General features: G+C 59.0%; 1 protein-coding gene across 1 annotated transcript in view; it reads right to left on the minus strand.

Moving 5' to 3' along the window:
* LOC308050306 (hexokinase-2) overlaps nucleotides 1–6,400 on the minus strand; it is a gene marked incomplete at its 3' end in the record, with an annotated part of 28,182 nt that extends 21,782 nt beyond the window's left edge. The window contains exon 1 of the mRNA XM_080360351.1: nucleotides 6,240–6,400. Coding sequence (XP_080216477.1) covers nucleotides 6,240–6,302 — 63 coding nt within the window. The 5' untranslated portion in view covers nucleotides 6,303–6,400. The remainder of the gene's footprint in view (nucleotides 1–6,239) is intronic.
* Between the last annotated feature and the right edge of the window lie 11,207 nt (nucleotides 6,401–17,607).

Raw genomic sequence — 17,607 nt, forward strand, 5'->3', positions numbered from 1 at the left:
CATGGACTCAGGACAGACACCATGGACCCAGGACAGACACCATGGATCCAGGACAGACGCCATGGATCCAGGACAGGTGCCATCAACGCAGGACAGACGCCATGGACCCAGGACAGACGGCCCAGCCCTGTTTCTCAGCTGTGCGGCAGAGACAGTGTTATCCCAGCTTACATGGGCATTTCACAACCTCCACAGAGCCACCAACCTGCCCTGGGGACAGAGGGGACCTCAGCCAGGCCCCGGCTCCGCTCCAGCAGCATCTGACTAGGCTGGGGGTGACAATTAGAGACAACCCAGCCCAGCAGCGCCGTGACACCTTCCCTCCCTGGACTGCATGGTTGGGGGTCCTGGGCGACCACGGTGAGCATGGACAGGGTCCCAAGGAGGTGTCCCCATCCCAGCGTCGCCTGGCACAAACCCCTGTGCTGCTGCTGTGTCTCTGCTGCCCAACACCTGGCTTTGCTCGCTTTTTTGTCTCATCCCAGCAAAAGCGGGCGTTTTGGATGCTCAAAAAGCCACCGTCGTTTGCTCCTCGGCTCCTGCCCAAGGCCCAGGGCAGTGAAGATGCTGCGTGCACGACCTGCCAGCCCCAAAAGCCCAGCCCGGGGAGCCGGCGCGGAGGCGTCACCTCCGTCCTCCAGGACAGGCACTGCTCGGCACGTTCCCCATGTCCTCCAGGCTGCACCGCACCAGGAATAACCAGCAGCCCGAGAAACAGGGTGACCTTCTGCTAATCTCCAAAGCCCTTTAAGACCTGGATCATCTTCTGTGGACGCAGCTCAGGCGGGTCAGGGCGTCCTGCGGGCAGCTCAGCCCCTTCCCACTGAGACCACCCTGGTGGGCACCGGCCCCCCAGCAGAGCCACAACCACCCCAACTACCCCCCTGCACCCCAAACCAGAGCAAAGATCTGCTAAGACAGGGGAATTAGTCTGTGGCACCGAAGCATGAGTGAATATCTTAATATCTTTCAAGACAAACAACTTTCTGGGTTGTTTAACCTTTTTTAAGATCATTGCTAATTCCAAATAAACAAAGTCACCAGGTTGGGATCCGGAACGGGGCAATTGAACTTCTGGAAACCTTCCATTATAAATAATAGTGTTTACCCGAGGAAATCTAAACTGAGCGAAGAAGGAATAGATCGAAGCTGGGAAGCGCTGGGTGTGCGCTCACCCAAGGACGGCTGCTCGGGGCAGGACGTTTTGTTAGAGAACCAGATTGCGAGAGCCGCTGTGGGCAGAATGACTTCGACGCGTGAGTTTTTATTCTCTTTTTAACTGAAACTGAGCAAATCCACATCTCCTGGCTCAGGACCGTGTCCAAACGCTTGGCTGATTTCTACCCCGGGTGCTGAGGACGTGCCCGACGTCGCCCGTCCCGGCTGCGCGGCCACCGTTGGGCAACGTCCACCCGCCCCAAGGCTGAAGAAACCTCGAGTTGCCCAATTTTTGCTGGAAGCCGAGTGAGCTGTGCTGTGCCAAGCTGAGCTTAAAGCACCCCAAAAGCCAGGTCTGCCTTTGCAATGATGGGCATAACCCACACCTCGGCCACCAGCACCACAGCCGGACGATGCCCTTTTGCCTCAAGACTTCTCTTCATCCTCCCAACCACCCTAAGGGGTTGGTCCTGCAAATATATTAACCTGCGAGTAACTTCATTCCGACACTATGCCACTGTCCATGGAGAAAATTAATTCCTAAGCTTCTATGTTTGCAAGATGTTTCCCATCAATGTAGCTACTTGTAAAAGTGTAAAAACAGTCGCTGACAGATCTGTTCTGTGTCACTGTCCCCGGTGCATGGTGGTGGAATGACTCAGAATGGCTCGGAATGGCTTGGAACGGCTCATGGGGACAGTGGGGACCCTTTTCCCCATCACTCGGGGGGACGTGGGGCAGCATTGCTCTCGGTGATGGAAATTACAGCCCGACAGCGGCTTCCGGAGAAATGCAACCGCTTCCTGCCCAGCAAAGGGTGTCGGGGAAGGGGAAGGACTGGGGGTGGTTTATTTTCGCGCAATAAAGTCTCCACATGTTCCTTGTTCGTGATCCTTGGCCCTGTGAAGGGGAAGCTGCTCCTCTTTAGTTTTAGTTTTGCTCTGAGTCTCTTTGCAAAGCCACGTGGCTGACGAGAACCAGACTGGGAACGAACATTTTCAGTCGCTATAGTTTTCAGCCACATGTGCCTAATTTCAGCAGCGTAACACTGGAAGAGCTTAGCTGCTTTCTGGGCTGGATTCTTTACCTTTCTGGCAACAGAAACTCAATTATTTGTTGTGTACGAGAACAACAGAGAGATGTTCGACTTTGCGGAAGGTTTGAGCACTCCTAACCCACAAGTGTGCGGACTCAATCCTCTCTCCAGGGTAATCTCTGCCTGAAATTACTTTGTCTTTAGATTACTTCCCTCCCTAGCCCAGCTTTGAACTTAAAACATGCTCCTTTTTAAAAAGGCCACTCTAGTTTTTCACTCTCTCAGAGGGGGATGCTGTGCAAGCCGAGGGCGAGCGGGCGGCCGTGCCCCCGTCCTGCCCAGACCCACAGCGCAACACCATGGATTTGGGGAAACTGAGGCAGGGGGAGCGGCGGCGAGTCACCGAGACCGCAAAGCGAAGCTGGGAAAGCATCCAGCACGGAGAGCGTTTTGTTTCCTGGCTGGGGACCGTCACCCGGCACACACTTTGCAACTTTTATTGCAAAGGGATGGGCGCCGCAGGACGGACCCGTCCGTACCGAAAACCGGCGCTCCGTGCCCCTGTGTCACCGCGCCGTTACTCAGCGTGGGGAACCAGCTCATCCCCTTCCCCGAGCTCCCCACCTTGTGTGACACAGGACAGGGCTGCACCCACCTCCCGCAGCCCTGACCCCGCAGCACCCACGTCCTCGGCTGCTATTGAGGGCTCGGCGCCGAATTAAACCCCACGTGCCCTCCTCGCTGCAGCCAAGCCTCTGATGACACACGCCTGGAGTCATCTTGAACCCGAGTGAGTCAGATGGTTTCCTGCTCGGCCGGTTCCTCCCCATCCTCATCCCCCCGCCCCGGGACAGCAGCTGAACCCCACGCCGGAGGTGGAGCTGAGCACCCATGGTGAAGAAGTCACGCTGCAGAGCATCAGCGGCGGCTGGGACCCACCCTGGGGTGACCCCGCTGCTCCACGAAAAGCCCAGTTTAACCGTGAAAACGTTCTGGTTCCCAGCTCAGGAGCCAGAGATGTCAAACTGGTCCCCAGTCCCACCGGCCCCGAGCAGCCCCCACCGGCCGCCACGACACCCCTTTCTCTCTTGGTATCGGAGGCGGCATCGCCCGCGGGTGCTGCTGGATCAGAAATCCGCGCAGGCACCGAGACCCCTAGGAGCATCCCCATTTCCCTGGGGAAACTGAGGCAGCACCCAGGGCAGCTGCAGTGACAAGCTGGGGATATGTGATGACTTCCCCGAAGGCACCAAGGACACGGGAAAGGCCGTCCCGCCCTTGACCTTGACAGAGAAGCTGTTAAGTTGGTTTCCAGGAATTCGCGTCCCTCCCACAGCCTGCGAGACACAGCCAGGGAGCCACGGGCTGGGTAAAACTAATCCCTCGGCAAAGGAAAACCAAAATAAAACCGAGGAAAACCTGTCCCTGCCTGGGAACGGCGGCAAACACAGGAAAATTAACTCCATCTCCAGCTTTTCCTTGTTACAAAGGATGGGGAGGAAGAGCCTGGTTATTTAGCTCATTCACCTCCCATCGCATGACGAGGTGCAGGGAGCAGGAAAGCCGGAGTGAGCCGGCACATCCCAAGGGAACGCGGTTCATCGGCGGCAAACTTTCAAGCCGGGATCTCAAAGGATGCTGCTGAGGTTAATTAAAGTTTGCACAATCCCTTGGGGGTTAGATAAGTCAGTCCTGCAACCCACGGCGCAGCTGGGCAGGCCAAGGGCAGGAGGAATTTGGGGCCATATGTGACAACCCAAATGGGCAGCAGAGCAGGTAAAGCTGCTCCATGTCAAGAACGGGAAGAAAACCCCTATTTTGGGGTCTGTTTTGAAGGCCCTAATGTGGATAGAGCCTGGGTAAAGCCTTTGGGTTTGAGAAGATAAGTAAATCACAGCTTTCCAAGAATTTCAGCCCCTGTGCTGGGGACTCCCCTTCCTTGCCAGGGAAGATTCATAAGCCAGGAATAATCTTTGCATCCATGGTGGACGCATCCAGCTGGGAAGCCCAGCTGCTTCTCCCCCTCCGGAGGCTGCACCAACCCCACGTTTGCCTTTCCCAGAGGATTCACAGGCATTTGTTTAAAAATAACCCAGGGAAAACGCAGTTGTGGCAGCGACTGTTGGGCCGGGAGGGCAGCGCCATCTCCCACACCAGCCAGAGCCCCGGACCACGGCTCCTGGGTATTTTCCCCACACGCACACAAATCTCAACAACTCATTTTGTTCGAGCTTCGGAGCCGGGAGGAAAACGAAGCCGATTCCCGAGGCTTCGCACACCCTTTTCCCATGGGGCGACAAAGCCAAATACCTCAAACCAGAACCTTTCCCCTCCATTATTTCCAGCTCCCGATAAGGAACTCGTGAGCTGCCCGGCGCCCGAGCGGGAGCAGCCGCTGGCCTATTTCTGCCGTCGGGTTACACAACCCCTTCCCGTGGATTTGGCTGTTGCACAACCCAGGACACTCGAGTGGAGGGAGAAGCTGAGCCCTTATTTCCTTACAGACCGCTTTGCGTTGGGAAGTTATTTCTATGTACTTTGTTTATTGGGTTGCTGAGGCTTTTTTTTTTTAATGTTCTCTCTTGTTTTGCTTCCTATTTAACGCAGGCAAAAGGCCAACGTGGCAAGTTTTGTTTCTCATCGGCTTCTCCGGCGTTAGGCGATGGAGCGAGCCGGGGCTCTCCGCGGCCGTGTGTTTTACATTGTGCCTTTTATTAGGGGACATTTGCAAATCCTGAACTCCTGCACATCTGGGCACTGTGATCTCGGTAACAGGAACCACTGCACAACCTCAGGACTCAGAGCTGAAACATCAGATGTATCCTCAGATGCCCCAAACTCTGCCAGAGGGCTGGAGGAAGAGTCTGAGCCTACATGTTGTCCCCCAGCCAGCATTTTTTTTCCAGGAATCATTTAACACTTGCTGTTTGGAGCCTGAACGCTGTCCTGACCAAATACAGGCCGGCTGCTTTCCACCGGCCAGAGGAAAGCAGAAGCACTCGCATTTTTCAAGTGCCTGAACTCCCGGTGACAAACGCTCCGAGCATCCCAACGGGACTGTCATCTGCAGTCCAGGAACATTCGCAGCCTGGTCCTTCAGGACCCGTAAATTAAGGTGGGGGAGAAGGCAAGGGGGTGGTTTCGATCCCATCAGTGCAGGAGATGGGGGGCACAGCCTGGGGAAGGGCAGCCCGAGGGGCACCTCCGGGTCACCCCGCGCTGGGGGACGCGGCCGGGGACAAGGTGGACGAGGTGGGGGGGCAATGGGGGTTCCCGCCGAGGGGCTGAAGGTGCCGGTTCCGGGCGATGCTCCGCGGATGTTCCGCGGCGGGAAGCGGCGACACGTGGTGGCCCCGGGGGGCCCGAATCCCGCGGGGGCGGACGGGGAGGGGAGCGGAGACACGAGGCGCGCACACACACACACACACACACTCACACACTCACACACGTCCCCCTTCTCCTCCTCCTCGTCCCGCCGCCGGCCCGCGGGGGGCGCCCGGCCACGCGTGGTCCCGCAGCCGCCGCGGCACGTACCGCACGGCGGCCCCGCCGGGGCCACAGCGGCCACCCCGCCGCCCCCCGCCCGCTGCCCCCGCTCCCCTTTTGCTTTCGCCTTTTTCTCCTTTCGCTCCCTTCCCCTTTTTCTCTTTCCTTTTTACTTTTTTCTCCGTTTTCCTTTTCTTTTTCATCTCCCCCTTTTTTCACTTCTTTCCTCCTCTCCTTTTTCATTTTTCCTTTCCGTTCCCCTTTTTCATTTTTCCCTTTTTGTTCACTTTTTCCTTTTTTCCTTTTTCTTTTTTCCTTTTTATTTTTCCCCTTTCTCTTTCTTTTTTTATTAAACTTTTCCCTCCTCTCCTTTCCCTCCCTTTTTCCCTTCTTCTTTTTCCTTTCTCCCTTGTTTCTCTTTTTTCCTTCTTTCCCTTTTTCCTTTTCTTCCTACTTTTTTCCCCCCTCTTTTTTTTTCCTCCTTTTTTTCTTCCCCCCCCCACCCCCAACTTCTCCCCGGCCCTTTTTTCCCGCGCATCCCCCCCGTCCCGCCCCTCACCTTCTGCGCCTGGTCATGGTTGAGCTCGGTGAAGAAGTAGGCGAGGAGGTGAGAGGCGATCATGGTGCGGAGCGGCGCGGAGCGCTGCGCACCGCGGGACTCGCCGCGACAATGTGGCTCATTGAGGAGGTTCCCCCGGCCCACGAGTGACGCGGCGCCGCGGCGGCTTCTGATTGGCTGAACAGCGAGGGTGTGTGACCGGCGTGGGGGGGGGCGCCCGGCGCTAGGGGGCGCTCGAGGGAGGGGGGGAATAGGGGGGAATTAGGGGATGAATCGGGGGGGAGAACGGGGAGGGAATGGGGGGGGAATGGGGGGTTGAATGAGGGTGGAACGGGGAACGAATGGGGAGGAATGAGGGGAGAACGGGGAGGAATGGGGGGAGATCAGGGAGTGAATGGGGGGGGAATGGGAGGGAATGGGGGTGGGTGAATGGGAAGGGAATGGAAAGGAAATGGGGGGGTGAATGGGGTGAATGGGGGATGAATGGGGAGGGAATGTGGGGGGAATGGGGAGTTGAATGAGTGCGGAATGGGGGGGTGAATGGGGAGGAATGGCAGGGAGAACAGGGAGTGAATGGGGGGAATGGGAGGGAATGGGGGTGGGTGAATGGAGAGGGAATGGAAAGGAAATGGGGGGGGAATGGGAGGGAATGGAGGGGAAACAGGGAGGGTATGGAGGGGAATGGGGGGTAATGGGAGAGAATTGGGGTGGGTGAACGGGGAGGGAATGGAAAGGAAATGAGGGGGGGAATGGGGAGATGAATGGGGGGAGAATGGGAGGGAATGGGGGGAAGAACGGGAAGGGAGTGGGAGGTGAATGAGGAGTGAATTGGGAGTGAAGTGGGGGGAATAGGGAGGGAATGGGGGGGGAATGGCAGGGAATGGGGAAGGAACATGTGAGTGCATGGGGGTGAATGGGGGAGTGCAAGGGGGGTTGGAAATAAATGGGGGAGAATGGGAGTGAATGGGATGGGGCAGTGAATGGGGGGGCAGGTGAATAGGGGAGTAAATTGAGGGAATAAGAGTGAATGGAATGGGGAGGCCAATGGGAGGTACTGGGGTGAACTGGTGCAGGATGACGGGGTGTCAACAGGATCTCGGGTGGGCACTGGAAGGGGATGAGGAGCAGATGAGTGTGAGTGGATGGGAGGGGCTGGGGGGCACTGGGGGTGTGTGGTACATTGGGGGGTACTGGGGTGAACTGGTGTGAGGTGCCAGGTCTATGAGGGGTGAGCAGGATCTCGGAGGGTCAGTGCAAGGGAGATGAGTGTCAACTGAGGTGGGGGCTGTGGGTACATGGCGGGGGTGGGGGCCTATGGGGGTGTCTGTGCATGCACTGGGGGGTGCATGTGGTCTTGGATGGGGGCGTATGAGCAGGATCTCAGGTGGGCACTGAGGGGGGTGGAGAAGGAGCGAGGGTGGACTCGGGGGGGTCAGTGTGTGCACTGGGGGGGTGTGCATGAACCGGTGTGGGGTGTGCACACAGGGGGCAGTGGATGCCTTTTGTGTGGGGTGTGCGGGGTGGGGGGGCTGTGTGCACACTGTCTGCGCACACTGGCACGTGTGCACCCGGGGGGGTCACGCAGCAGCATGTGTGGGGTCCACGCACACAGCGCCATGTGTTGGTGCCCGCACCGGTGTGTGTTGGTGCCCGCACTGGTGTGTGTTGGTGCCCACACTCATGTGTCGGTGCCCACACTGGTGTGTTGGTGCCCGCGCTCAGGGCTGTCCCTGGTGTCTGTGTGAGCCACCGTGTGTCCTGCAGATGCCCCCCACTGCGTGTGTGCGCGGTCACGTGCGCCTCAACGTGCGCGCCCGTGTGCACCCGTCACTCCGCATCCATCAGCCCGCGGCCCGTGGGGCTCCAGCGCCTGCATGCGTGTGAACCGCTCCTTGTGCACGGCTGCTTGTGCACGGGGAAGGGCTGGGGGGAAACACTCAGCACACCCCGAGCTTTGCGAAAGGCCAGTGGTACCTGGGGTGGGTTAGAAGGGGGTGGTCAGTAGGTCAGAGAGGTTCTCCTGCCCCTCTGCTCTGCCCTGGGGAGACCACACCTGGAATCTTGTGTCCAGCTGTGGCCCCTCAGTTCCAGCAGGACAGGGAACTGCTGCAGAGAGTCCAGCGCAGGGCAACAAAGATGCTGAAGGGAGTGGAGCATCTCCCGGGTGAGGAAAGGCTGAGGGAGCTGGGGCTCTGGAGCTGGACAAGAGGACACTGAGGGGGGACTCATTCATGTTTCCAGATATCTAAAGGGGAGTGTCAGGAGGATGGAGCCAGGCTCTTCTTGGTGACAACCAGTGATAGGACAGGGGGCAATGGGTTCAAACTGGAACACAGGAGGTTCCACTTAAATTTGAGAAGAAACTTGTTCCCGGTGAGGGTGTCAGAGCCTGGCCCAGGCTGCCCAGGGGGTTGTGGAGTCTCCTTCTGTGCAGACATTCCAACCCGCCTGGACACCTTCCTGTGTAACCTCATCTGGGTGTTCCTGCTCCATGGGGGGATTGCACTGGATGAGCTTTCCAGGTCCCTTCAACCCCTGACATTCTGGGATCCTGTGCAGCGTCTCCCCGCATTACCCCAGGGGGATCTGCCTCCACCATCCCGCTGTCCTCGCCGCCCCCATCTCCCCTCTCCTGCTCCACCCGTGGCTGTGGGGCACACGAAGCCCCTCGCCGGGCGCTGCCGGAGCCGTACGAGGCCGGTGGCACGTCCTGCGCCCTCCGCGCGGCTCCGGCCGCCCAGCAGAGCCGGTCCCAGCAGCCCTGGGGCGGGAGTTACCCAACCCGTCTGCCCGCTCCCCGCCGCGCTTTCCCAACCTGTTCGGAGCAGCTCAAACTCTTCACGGCTTTACCTTGTAAATATTTCCTTCTAAGTGGTCATTTACATCATTTTTTTTTTTTTGTTACAAGGAATTGAAACTCCATTTCAAAGGAAAGAGAGGGGGAGACGCAACCAGAATGGAGCTGGAGGAGCGTGGCCAAGCCAACCCGCTGCCAGATCCCGTCCTGCCGGCCCCTGCCCGGCCAGCCCCGGTTTGACCAGGGTTTCGGTTAAAACCCCATATCAGCAGCTGATGCTTTTTAATCCTTTTCGGTGAGCCTGCATTTCAATTCACCCTCTCATCCAGCTTTTTTTTCTTACTAAATACCCAAATTCTCAGTGGTTAAGATGAAATTAAAGCAGCATTTAGCCTAAAAATAGCCGGGTGCATCTGTCCACCTTCCCCATCTGCTGCCGGCCCGGCTGGATGAAGGAAGCAACTGTATGTGCAGAACGAGGGCTCTGTCTCGTCCTTCTGTCCCGCTCGGTAGCTCAGTTCACCTCTGCAAAACCAGTTTATTTGGGGAGATGTATTCCCCAAGACTCAATTTATTTGCCAGATAACACCCAAGTCTAGAAAAGGCAGGAGGGTCGGCTCTCTGGCCTGTGTATTCCTCTAAATAACACCTGCTTTTAAAGTGACTTTTTAATTCCAGATGAGTTTTTCTAACAGGTTTAGTAATTCCTTTCACGTAACAAACCTCAAAATCTAAATCTTTTCAAGTCATCCCTCCCAGCTGCTTCCTGACTTTGTATGGGCTTGTAATAATCTATCGGCATTTAATGCCGCGTTCCTGAGCAAAAGGAAATGGGCTGATTGCAGGGATTGAAGCTACAAACGGCTCTAATTTCTCTAATGCGATTCTTTAAAGACGAATGACTGCGGTAATGACAACGCCGGAGCTTGAAAGGAAGGGCCGTGCCCAGCGGCCGGAGCGGGGACGGAGCATCCCGGGGTCCTGGGACCGGCTCTGGGTGCAACGGGGGCCAACCTGAGCCAAATCCCCCCAGAGCACTGGGACCCCCGAAGAAGGAGCTTTGCAAACCCAACAAGGGCGATATCCCCCTTTTATGCTGGGGAAACCGAGGCACAGAGTGGGAAGGGGGCAGGAATTGGGAACCAGACCCGGCGCATCCCATTCTGGAGGCCGCCGTGCGGCGCGGAGCAGCCGCGATGATCCGGGAGCTGGACCTGCTCCAGGAGAAGCATTAACTCATCCCAGATCACCTGCCCCGTGATTCACCGCTCCAGCGCTGCTCCACATACTTTCCAGCAACGTTTCATTTGCCACACACACACACACATCCCAAACGAACCCATCGGCACAAGAATGACACCGGTGACCGGTTATTTACTCTGCCTGGTCACCCAACGCACCGGAAGCCTTGAACTCGGGCAGACCCAGCCCTGTGTGGGGCCGGGAGCGGAAAACCGGTCCGAGAACTTTTCTTTCTTCGGCAGCCGTGGGATGGACCTTGGGGCTGAGCTGCCAAGGAACCTTTCCCCGGCTCCGCAGCCAGGAAGGAGTTCTGCCCATCCCAACGCTCCGCAAAGGTGGAAGCAGAGGGGAGGATTGGACTGGTGGGAATCCATCCATCCGTCCGTCCTACCTCTGCTCCTCTATGGATTCTCATAACCATGCAGGTCACCTCCAGCCCACCCATCCTGAAACACCCAGCTGCATCCCCAGCCCACCCACCCCAAGCAGCCCACCCTGCAGAGGGAACCCCAGCGGGAATGGGGACCCCCGGCTGGGTCACCCCAAGCTCGGCGCAGCCTCCCTGCCCTGCACAGCCAGGCTAATCCCTGTTATACGGGCGGAAAAGGGAGATTAAATTAGATTAGATGCAGCTGCCTAATTTTAGCTTCCTCGCGTGTCACGGGTGCTCTGGCGCTGCCGTCGCTCCCCTGAACCGCACGCACCCCCCAAGGCACCAGCCAGCACGGGGGAACCCGGATGGGTTTGGCTGGGAAGTGGTGTCCAGTGGTGGGGGAGGCGTGAGGGCACTGGAGCTCTGCCGAGAGGGGACCGCTGGTGACAGCCACGTTCGGCTGGTGACAGCCGCCCTCAGCCTTGGGAACACCTCCAGCCCTGAGCAGTGGCCGCTGCCCAGGAGGATTTTTGCAGTGGGAGCAGCAGCATTGCCAAACCCGGTTTGCCCAGTCCCCGCCAAGCACCTGCCGGTCCCTCTGCCTCCTGCCACATGGCTGTGATGGGACGGTGACGTTCTGCTGCCAGCCCTGACCTCCCTCGTGGTGACACCAGACCCTGCCAGCTCCATCGAATGTCTCCTGATCCAAGGGGACATCGGATCCCCCATGGGACTGGGATCAGCCCTGTGACGTGATGGGGAGTGGAGACATCCGAGCTCCTTGTGTTTCCATGAGCTGCACTGTCCCCAGAGTCCCAGCAAGGTCCCCAAGCCCCGGAGGGGATGTCAGAGCTGGCAGGAGCCCTGGAGGAGGGATGGTGTCCCCAAAGGCTGCCATGGCCAAACCCAGGGAGCATGGGGGCGCCAGGGCTGTATGGGCTCTGCACAAACCCAGCTCACCTGAGGTGAAAAGGGACCCAGGACCTTGAGTCACTGGGATGAACAAACCCCGCGTGCGGCACTTTCCCAATCGCGGCAGAAGGGGAAGTTTCTCCAGCGTCCCCGGGCGCGTTCCAGCCACCGGCAGAGCTGGGTCACCGCCACGTCCCACGGCGTGGGGCGAGTGCACGTCCCCAGTGCCACCAAACATGGGCTGGGACATGAGCGGGCGAGCAGCAGCAGGCAGGGACATGCTCGGTGCCACGGACTTGTCCCTCACCTCCTCCACGGGACCCTGAGCCCTGGGTGTCAGCGAGCCCGGGGGGGTTTGCAGCCCCTGTAAAGTGTGTGGGTGCCATTACCATTTCCAATACAAAGAGTGTGGATGCTGCCCTGGAGTTTCACCCGCTGCACCAGCCTCCCAGAGCCGGATCTCAGCAGTCCCATCCTGGAGTGTGCAGGCTGCGGGGTAACCCACCACCATCCCCAAATGGCTGTGGGATAACCCACCACTATCCCCAAATGGCAATGGGATAACTTGGCCGTCAACCCGAGATGCCATGGCTGCATCCAGCCCCATCGCAGTGCAGGGTTGGTCCTCAAGCCCCGGATGGCAGAACAGGAGTCCATGGGACATCCTGGCTCCCCAGGATGCTGCAGGAAAGGGCCACGGAGGTGGCAGCTGAAGGCTCAGGAGAAGCCCAGGGGCTGCGCTGGGGTCAGATCCCAAATGCAAACCCATCCCGAGGACGTCCACCCGCACCGATCCCTGCAGGATCCTCCCCACCCAGGCTGGCGGTCGGAGGAAATAACCCGAGACTCAAAGCGGATCCCCCATCAGCCCCCCCGGGCTTGCGGCAAAGCCACCGCACGCACCACGGCATCGCGGCAAAGCCACCGCACGCACCACGGCACCGCGGCAAAGCCACCGCACGCACCACAGCACCGCGGCAAAGCCACCGCACGCACCACGGCACCGCGGCAAAGCCACCGCACGCACCACGGCACCGCGGCAAAGCCACCGCACGCACCACGGCATCGCGGCAAAGCCACCGCACGCACCACAGCACCGCGGCAAAGCCACCGCACGCACCACGGCACCGCGGCAAAGCCACCGCACGCATCACGGCACCGCGGCAAAGCCACACGCGGGTGGATGCGCATCCCGACCCATCCTCTGTGCTTTGGTGAGATGCCGCAAGAGCTGTCACCAGACCAAGGAGCTGGGCACCCTCTTAAAGCCCAGGTTGATTTGGACATCGACCTCCCACCTCTCCATAAAACCCGGCCGAAAGCAGATGGCACAACTGCTGGGCAGAGAAGGGTTAAAACCCCACTGAGCCCCAAATCTGGAGCACAAGGGGGGACCTGCAGCTGAGGGGTCCTGTCTCCCAGCCCTTCCTGCTGCTCGGGTGAAATGAGGAGAGGCTGGAATGGGAGAGGCTTTTCCCCCACTGAGACACAGGGGAAAAGCGGCTTTTCCAGGGAAACTTCCTACTGGGCGGCCCCGCACTGAGCACGATGCTCAGCATCCCACCACAGAAACGCTGCTGTTTCCTCAATGCTCAGCATCCCACCAGGGAAACGCCGCTGTTTCCTCAATGCTCAGCATCCCGCTAGGGAAACGCTGCTGTTTCCTCAATGCTCAGCATCCCACCACAGAAACGCTGCTGTTTCCTCAATGCTCAGCATCCTGCCAGGGAAACGCTGCTGTTTCCTCAATGCTCAGCATCCTGCCATGGAAACGCTGCTGTTTCCTCAATGCTCAGCATCCTGCCAGGGAAACGCTGCTGTTTCCTCAATGCTCAGCATCCTGCCATGGAAACGCTGCTGTTTCCTCAATGCTCAGCATCCCACCAGGGAAATGCTGCTGTTTCCTCAATGCTCAGCATCCTGCCAGGGAAACGCTGCTGTTTCCTCAATGCTCAGCATCCTGCCAGGGAAACGCTGCTGTTTCCTCAATGCTCAGCATCCCGCTAGGGAAACGCTGCTGTTTCCTCAATGCTCAGCATCCCGCTAGGGAAACGCTGCTGTTTCCTCAATGCTCAGCATCCCGCCAGGGAAACGCTGCTGTTTCCTCAATGCTCAGCATCCTGCCAGGGAAACGCTGCTGTTTCCTCAATGCTCAGCATCCCACCAGGGAAACGCTGCTGTTTCCTCGGCAGTTCTGCCATAGAAAAGCCGTCCCTGCCCCAGCCCCTGCCTGCCCGGCTCTCCCGGGATGCAGGAGCTCACCCCGAGCAGCATCTCGCTTCCCTCCCTGCGGGCAGGACCACATCCACATCTCCAATTCCCCGCTGACATATTTTTCCTTAAAATCACTCCAGCAGGCAGAAGAACACCCCAAACATCACAGCCCACCTTGCTCCGGCATCACCCAGCCTGGCTCGGGGCCAGAGGTTTGGGGAACAGCTCTCCAACACCCTTCCATGAATTATTTCGCCAGCATCCGCCCCGTGGTCCCCGCTGCCCCCAGCGACTCCCAGTGTGACAATGGGAATTGGTCTCATGCTTCTTTGCACTGGGGCTGTGGCTGCTCCTTTGCAAGGAGCAAAACAACCCTCCAAATCCCAAATCCAGCGAGAAAATCCCCTTACCTGGGTGAAGAGGTTGCCGTCCATCCCATCCGCTGCGCACTCAGACGTCATCCCTGGAGCACCTGAGCCCGTCTGGTGGGACCGAGACCTTGTGCCCTGTGGTGAGGCAGGACCAGGGGAGCTTTATCACCTCTGATCCCCGCGGGGGAAGGTCGTGCGCGTCACCCCGAGGGCATTGGCTGGACGCTGTCAAGATAAATCTGGGATTTCAGTGGCACCGGTGTAATCCCGGAGCCGCGGGATGAGCGCGACGGAGCTGCTCGCGATCTGAGCCTCTATGTGTGGTGCCGGTGGGTTTGGGCTCCTCCTGTCTCCCTCACCAACACCCCCATGGATACCCCCCGGTGTCCCCCCCGCACGGCAATAAAGAGCAGCTGGATCATGGACCAGCCCACGGGTGACCCCCACGGTGTCCCCGGGTGGGGGTGACTTGCCTTGTCCCCAGCGCAAATTTCAGCGCAGAGTTCGGTGGATGAATCCTCCCTCCTTTTCCCTGGGGAGGGAAAGCGAAGCGGGGAAATCGCTGCTGGACGGGATGGATGTCGTTTGTGAGGGGTCGCTGGCGGGGGCTGGAGGCTCCTGGTGCTGCTGGGTCTGCACAGCCCCCTCCTGGAAACACCCGTGGAGCGCCAGGGTTGTGTCTGTGCACGTGTGCGTTGCACGTGCGTGGGGCTGGGACACGTGGCCGCCCGCTTCGCTCTTACCCAGCAAAGTGCTTAATCGGGATCTGCGGGCATCTGGCACAGCGGTGGCTCCTCGGCGTACGCTGAGCTTTGAGGGCTCTGGGGAACCCCAAAAAACCTGGATGGGGGGAGAAAGAGCGGGGGGAGAGCTGCTGCGGTGCCTCGCAGCCCCCGGCCCCGCGGCTCCGTGTCCGCATCCCTGCGTGACCACGCGAGTGCCCTCTCCCCACTGCTGGAGAGGAGCTGCCGAGCAAAGAGGGTTAAGGTTGATGAACTTTCTAATTCCCTCAGATGGAGATAATCTGGCTCGCAGCGGCGATCGGCGGTTATCCGGGATGGGCAGGAATTGCTGCCGGGAGGGGGGGACGGAGCCGCAGCCCCAGCGTTCCCAGTTGCAGGCGCTGCGCTGTGATGGGGCTCAAGAGAAGGTGCCAGGCTCGTTTTGGGGGAAGCAGGATCCCCTCCCAGGCTCAGGCAGCACCTGGATCTGCTGAAGGTTAAACCCAGCCTTGAAGCTTAGTCTGGCCTCTGAACTCGGCACTTTCCCTTTGCAAAGTGCTGCGCTGCTTGGGGAGAGTCTGGCCCTGTCCCCATCCTCATCTGCATCCCGGTCCCTGTTCCCATCTCATTTCCATTGCTGTCCCATCCCTGTCCTGATCCTCCTCCCTGTCTTGGTCCGTGTCCCCATCTCATCTCCATCGCTGTCCCCATCCTGGGCCCTGTCACCACCCCATCCCTGTTCCCATCCCTATCGTGGTCTCTGTCCCTGTCCTCATCCCCATCCTAGTCCTTGTCCCTATCCCATCCCTGTCCCCACCCCCATCCCTGTCCCCATCCCATCCTTGTCCTTGTCCCTGTCTTGGTCCCTGTCTTCATTGCCATCCCCATCCCTGTCCCCATCCCATCCCTGTCCCCATCCTGGTTCCTGTCCCTGTCCCCATCCTGCTCCCTTCCCTCTCCCATCCCCATTTCTGTCCCCATCTCCATCCCTATCCCCATCCTTGTTCTCATCTCTGTCTTTGTCCCTGTCCCCATCCCATCCCTGTCCCTGTCCCCATCCCCATCCTGCTCCTTTTCCTCTCCCATCCCCATCCCTATCCCCATCCCATCCCTGTCTGCCTCCCCATCTCATCCCCATTGCTGCTCCATTCCCTCTCCCATTCCCATCGCTGTCCCCATCCCATCCCTGTCCATGTCCCCATCTCATCCCCATCCCTGTTCCCTTCCCTCTCCCATCCCATCCCTGTCCCCATCCCATCCCTGTCCGTCTCCCCATCTCATCCCCATCCCTGTTCCCTTCCCCCTCCCATCCCTGTCCCCATCTCCATCCCCAGGACACGTGCCTGATGGTCACCACCCAAGACTAACGAAGACCTGGGCCAGTTGCCGGGGGCGGGTGGCAGCCAGAACCCCGACCCCCCCGGCGCTCATGATCCAGTGCCCCAGCAGCGCCCGCCTTGTGCCAGGGGTTTGGCAACACCTTCAGCTGGCGGAAATGGCTTTTATCTCCAAAAATCCTTGGAAGGGGGAAAGCGTGGCTCTCCGGGCTGGGATCCTCCCGCCGCCGGCTTTCACATAAAGGTTTCTTCAAGTGGGGAAGGACAAAGCGGCCTTTGTTCCCTCCTGCTCCTCTTGCTGCCGGCGCGGAGGGAACGTCACCGAGCCCTCGGCACCGGCGCTTCACAACCACCCCCTGGCACGTCCGCGCCGGAATCTCCAGGAGAAAATAGAGTAACATGAAATAAAATGGGCTGTGAGCGTTGAGCGATGGGAGATGTGCCAGGGGCCAGTGGCGCTGGGGTGTCCACGCAGGGATTTCCCCCTCTCAAGTCCCGGCAGGAGTTAATTTTTATTTAACCAACCGAGATAATTTAATCTCCCGCCATAATAAAGAAGGTGGGGTTGATAGGAGCCCAGCGACGCTGAGTCGCATCGCCCAGATGTTGCCACCCATCCCTGCCGAAATCCCGATAAACATTGTCCCTCCCGCCTCATGGATAATTCAGCTCACGGGGGGGGGCAGCACCTGCGCTTTCCCAACGCGGGACCCCCACGCTGGGTGTCCAGGGACCGTCCCCCCTCCTGCGCTCCATTAAACCCCTATACAAGAGGACACGGGGGGGATGGCGATGTCCCCAGAACGTCCCCCGGGCATCACCCCAGGAACCCGGCGGCTGCAGCTCCCTCAATGTCAACAGCAGCGCTGGGTGCGCAGCCGCCTCTGCACTTTCCCTCACAAACACACTCCGAATTTCCGGCTGGAGCGGCCGGGCGAGCTGGGAAAACTCCAGCAGGGCAAGTTCTCCGCCTGTGGCCGGAGCCCCACGATGTTTTGCTAAGATAAGGTGTTCGGGAGACGCAGATATTGATATTGCCGGTAACGTTGATGGCAGCGGGAGAGGTGATTTTATGGCTTTAACGGCAGTATAAAAGCTTTTAAGGAGGCCTCACCGGCTGTATATCTGCCTGCACCCCACATTTCCCACACTGGGAGCCCCATCCTGGGTGCCCGGTGCCCACGGGAAGCAGGATGGGGGGTCCCGGTGTGGGTCGGGCTTGGACCCCCCACCAGCTTGGGGTGAGGGACCTGCCTTCTTTTGTGGGGGGGCTTTAAACCCACCTGCCCTCGGATTAACATGTCAGATCTGCTCCCCCAGACCGGGGCAGTAATAATGTGATTATCCGGATCCGGCTGCGGGCAGGGAAGCTCATTACGGAGCATTAAAGAGGGAAAAAT

This window comes from Nesoenas mayeri (genome assembly GCF_963082525.1).
Source record: "Nesoenas mayeri genome assembly, chromosome: 27".
In the NCBI taxonomy this organism is placed as follows: domain Eukaryota; kingdom Metazoa; phylum Chordata; class Aves; order Columbiformes; family Columbidae; genus Nesoenas; species Nesoenas mayeri.